General features: G+C 27.2%; 1 protein-coding gene across 1 annotated transcript; it reads right to left on the bottom strand.

Annotated features, from left to right (window-relative positions):
- Positions 1–591, bottom strand: LOAG_12075 (hypothetical protein; the record flags this gene model as incomplete). The annotated part of the gene is made up of 2 exons (XM_003147589.2): positions 1–194; positions 485–591. Coding segments are annotated over 2 exons (301 nt in total), but the record flags the coding sequence as incomplete, so codon positions are not given.
- Between the last annotated feature and the right edge of the window lie 5,132 nt (positions 592–5,723).

Here is a 5,723-nt window from a genome sequence, read left to right as displayed (position 1 = left end):
AATAATAATAATAATAATAATAATAGTAATAGTAGATAATAATAATAATAATAATAATAATAATAATAATAATAATAATAATAATAATAATAATAAACCTGGCACGATCAGTTCGACATAATTTAAGACACATGAGATACATTGTTTTTGGTTCCAAACCTTCCACAGAATATCCGATTCGAGGATAGATACATCTTGAGATAAAAGTAAGTTAAACATGGAAAATAATCTTATACATATTAGAACCTATATAGATTGATAATGATTCGAGAATAGTTCCGAAATATATTTACTCCCACCGAAAGAGATTATCATGACATTATCATAAGATAAAATCACCTGAATACAACTCTACCTTCCCATACTGAAATCACCTGAATATAACTTTACCTTCCCATACTGAAATCACCTGAATATAACTTTACCTTCCTACCTGAATATAACTTTATCTTCCTATACTGAAATCACCTGAATATAACTTTACCTTCCTTTACTTGTCAAAATCATTTCATTATTGTTACGATGAAATTCTTCCCATAATTTCCGATGTGATATACCAATACGAATTTTCCCATTGTTTATAGCCAGTTGTTCGGTTTGTTGTGCAAAAATTTCATTCATGACCTAATCATATTTAGATATTTCTTTTTTTCAGTCCTAAAATTCAAATTTTATATTTTTTTTTGAAAATTGAAATATTTCTATACCTAACTTTTAACAATTATATCAATAATACTTTTGTCAAAGTAATCAGATACCATATGGATACCATAGCCATAGCCATGGAGACATGGAGATAAATTTTAATGGAGATACCATAGCCAAAATATTATCATTGATATAATTTATAAAAAGAAAAAGTGTTATTGATAAGTTATGGTGAAATAAATTTGTAGTACTTAATATAGAGTATCATAGTTTCATAGTTTACTCTTTTCGAAGAATTAAAATTTTTTCATTTTTCTCTCGAATATTCGATATGACATTTATTTTAGGCAACATTATATCCTCCCAGGATTTTGATCTTGTCGACTGTATTCCTCATCTCATACTCATTTTCAATTTTAAATCTCTTGAAAAGGAAAGTAAGGAATTGTTCATTACTCAAATAAAAATTAAATATATGTAAATTAAAAGATTAAAGATTAAGTATGTGCAAATAATAAATGGGAAGGAAAAAATCTTAAAGTTGTCGTTGTCATTTTACTCATATAAATTGATAACTTTTACATGTACAAGTGAAGTAAAGTAAATAAGGTTGAAAAAAAGAAAGTAAGAAATAAAGTACCAATTAAAGGAGAGCAAAACTTCTATTAAAAGAATTTTTTGTGTCATATGTCGTATATGTTAGCAGTTTTACGATAGAACTCCACCTCCTCCTGATAATGTAAATGGTGCAAACAAAGTGGTAAAATTGGCATACGGTAAATATATCTATTACATTCAAATAAGATAAATATCTAATATTGGAAATGATGAACTTAATACCATTGGTAATTTTAATTTTAATTAAAATTTAAGGTGTAAAAAAGTTTAAAAAGGATAAGATAAAGTAGGAAGATAAATGAGATTAATGAGTGTAATAAAAATTAAATAATTATTTTAATAATCATTGAAATTTTCCAATCAAAATAATTTTTAATAATTTTATCAAATCATTTATCAAATATTTAATGACATTCTTTGTCCTCAAATTAAATAAACCAATTTTTGTTTTATATGATTAGATAATGAATTCATCCTTATCCTGTTGTTAAATGTCATTTAAAAAAAAAAAAAAGAAAGCATCACTGATCGATGGTACCATTCTATTCATGTTTAGTTGACATTCGAGAAATCACTAGATAATAATTGTATTTCAAAAATGAATTTCAATTTTCTTTTTTTGCTTTCTCCTTTTTTTTTTTAATTTAATAATCGAGAATGATTTGTCCAATCATTTCATTAGATTGCTATTTTTACAGTACAACCAATTTCAGCTTCCTATTGATTATTAAAGTATATGATACTAAAGGATATGATTACATAATATGAAATGAAAAACTTTGAAAAGATTATCAGCTTTTTTGAGATCTGAAAAGGGTGACATATTGTGGACAATGGTCGAATAGCCATAACAAGGGTACAAGAGTATGATACGGTGATATGACAGGTAACGGAATGCTTCCTTTTACAGGTGTAAATGTTATTTTTTTCTTTTGTAATTTATGAGAGAAATAGTATGCGGATTATTCATTGTTCATCAAAGAGCGGCAATTTATTTTTTACGGAGAAATGCAACAGATTATCAAAAAAAAAAGAAAAAAAAAAGAAAAATGCGCAACTGTTTAATGAATGACCGATGACAGTCTGCATCGGTGACAATCTGCGCCGATGACAATCCTTACCGATGAGCTTAGTACCAACAGAACTTTTATCTGATCTTTGTTATTTTAAGTGATAAAAGTGAAGCTGAGCTAATTAACATTAAGGTTTTGATACTTTAAAATGAAATTAATTAATTAAGAAAATTCAATCTTTCTTTCAAATTCTCCTTTTTTGCCTCTTCTTTTCCCAATCCACTTTTTCATTTAGTTTTTTTTTTCAATTTTTATCACTTTTAAGTTAATCCATTCTTTTTTTTCCAATTAAATGTAGCATTGTTAAGCTTAAAATTGGTTGAAGATTTTCCGAAAGAAGAAGCACATTTGTAAAAATTATTCCTCATGATAAAACCACAAGATTTAAATTAACAAGTCAATGAACCAATACAAATAATTAGTATTTTGAATTAAATTTTTTTTAAAGTTGACTTTTGATTAAAATAGAAAATAAAAAAACAAAAAAAAATAAAGGAAATAGTTAATAAAATTTTAGGAAATAAAAAAAACATTAAAGGAAGTTCTTTTCCTTTCAAAATTTATTTTCAATTAAATTAGCCGCTTAAAGGATGTGGAAAATAAAGACAAAATTAGAATACCTTTTGATACTTTCTAGCGATAAGCATTTACAAACTCTTCCCAAAAAAATGAATGAAATTTCAAAGCTCAAATTAAACCATTCTGAAGTACTTAGTTGTAAAATCTGTCAATGTTTTTATCAGGTCCTTTTCTCAAATTCTCTTTTTTTTTCTTTGTCAGGTCCTCTTTTTTTATCAGATCCTTTCCTCTTTTTATCAGGGTCCTTTCTTTTTTTATCATTCCTGAAATTCTCGTTTTTTGTCAAGCCTTTTCCCTTTTTCGTCAGGTCCTTTCCTGAAATTCTTTTTTTTCTCTAAATTTTATTTATACTAATTTTTAACGGAATGATAATATTTCTGAACCTGCGGGAATAGTCTAAATGGCAATAATAAGCGTCCTCTTCCCATTTCCGCTTCATTAATGCATTAATTTTGATGCGAAAAGAAACATCATTCTGTATTTCAATTTGCTTATCCATCCGTTACAAAATAATTTTTGGTCGCTATCTTTGTTTCCTCTAAAAATATTTTATCGCCACGTGACACTTATTATCACAGTCGGTGGCCTTTTTTTTTACTGTCCATTAACGCTCGTTATCAAAAGTTTATTACCGTATACAAATGCTTTTCATTCATTCGTGACATATGGAACATATTACAAGTTCTTAATTTTTTTTTTTTTTCATATACAGAACGGTAATTATTTGATGATGTGGACAATCAGATAAGCTGGCGCCTATCAATCTGCTCTTTCGGAGTAAATTTGTTAATCTGATCATCATCCAAGATGTGATCGATGCTGTGATGTCAAGAGAGAAGTTTTAGAGATAACTCTTATAGCACATTATTTATGGTCATTCTCAATTTCTGAAATCTTAGAAAAGCCTAAATAAGAGATAAGGTGATATCATTAAGTGTTCAATATCAAAGGTTGTAGAATTTACTGGAAACTGAAAACATTTGAATTATAAATTATCACTTATCATTTCTTTTATAATATTATCAAATAGTAAATAGAACAAAATATTGGAATAAAGTATGACACACAAAATTACTGCTAAAAAAAGAATCAAAATTGTTTAGGATGAATTTTATTCCGTATAGGATTGATATTTATTCTATAATAATAACTAGATGGTAATTTTAAGAAAAGGAAATAAGGTGAAGGATTTAAATTTGGATAACACAATACACCATGCTATTTATTCTTTATTACAATGAAAAAAAAAAAATGATGGCATTAATTTCCATTTAATCATAAAAAATTTTTTCGCAGTTTAAGATATTTCGAATTTCGAAATTTTTTTTTTTAAATCTCATTTTCATATTTTTAAATCACTTTCATCTTTGCAAGCGCTATGTATGGTCAGTAATTCTATTCAGAGAGTTACTGTGATGAAATGTCATTAATAGTTAGCTGCGATGATTTGATGTATTCCTTAAAATTTGAACTTTCAAATAGTATTTCAATTTTTATTTCTGAATGAAATATGCATCAGTTATTCGGCTTCTTTTTAAAAACTTTCATATGAATCCTTAGGACTTTGAGAGCTCACTTTTAAGATTTTCAGCGTTTTCTCGAAACTTTCAACTTTTCATCAAAAAAAAAAAACTATGCAGAAAACTTTTCAGCTCTCTTTATTATTACTATTATGTGTACAATACAAAAGACAGTGCAATTTGTTTCGCATGAAAATTTGAACTTGATGCAAGACGAAGAGGTTTGTAAATATTATGGAAATTATGATAATTGTTTGAATTATCAATTATCAACATTTGAGTGAACTGATAAAAGAGCATTATGATACTCTTTTAAAAGGTAGTACCATATCTGTATTGCATTCTTATCACTATCAGAAAATGAATAATCCTAGTGAACATATGGCCATATAGTGTTCATAATAAATGTTAAAGATCATATTGAATGAGCCATTATTCAAGTTATTTGAAATTTTCCAGGACTTTAGAATCTGAAAAAATTTATGATATACATTTAAGCTTTAAAAAATGGGATAGAGCAGACTGAAAGTAAATGAGAAGATGAAGAAAATTGCAATAAGTTGATATTATGTGATTAGACAAAGCACTAAGCATGATATTTGTATTATCAATCTGTAATCAAATATTATAACATCAAAGAAGAATCAATAGCATGAAATTTTCATTGTAGTATCGACATTTCTGTCGGAAATCATCATTTCAAAGAGGAGATTTTTATAAAAGTGTAAAAATTAGCAAAGCAGCACGAAACGAGTTTATTCTCATACAGGTCGCAAAAGTAAACACGGATTGCAAGTAAGTTTTTCCCTATCGAGAAATCGAAAAGCATTTCACGTACTATCACGTGTAATTACATCTTCATTTTCCAAGTGTCATCTGAACCACATATCATCGCTTATATATATATATATATATATATGATGAAAAAAAGTGGACTATTGATTGCAGCTTTCAACTTAGCGCTGTGTCAAATTCAAATGAAGAAATTGTTGTCCACAACATTTTCCCCACAGATCACCTTAATCAAAATGTCATCCTTCTGGTCAGTTACAGCTTTCTCACAAAGCATTAAACTATTTGTTATGGTACTGACTAAAGAAATCAGGAAGCAAACAGCTAGTTTATTTCAAAAAGGTTTAGAACAATGTTCTGGATAATTGATTTATTTTCTTATTTAACAGTTCATAGTATTCATTGTTAATGCAGGTAGCGTGCAGTAAATTACTACGTCAACAAAATTATTTCCGTGTTTGGTATCATAGTGGTGGAATTTTGCGAAAGAAAC

The sequence above is a fragment of the Loa loa genome (genome assembly GCF_000183805.2).
Source record: "Loa loa unplaced genomic scaffold supercont3.144, whole genome shotgun sequence".
In the NCBI taxonomy this organism is placed as follows: domain Eukaryota; kingdom Metazoa; phylum Nematoda; class Chromadorea; order Rhabditida; family Onchocercidae; genus Loa; species Loa loa.
The sequence above is the reverse complement of the archived record's forward strand: the minus strand, read 5'-3'. Positions and strand labels throughout refer to the sequence as shown.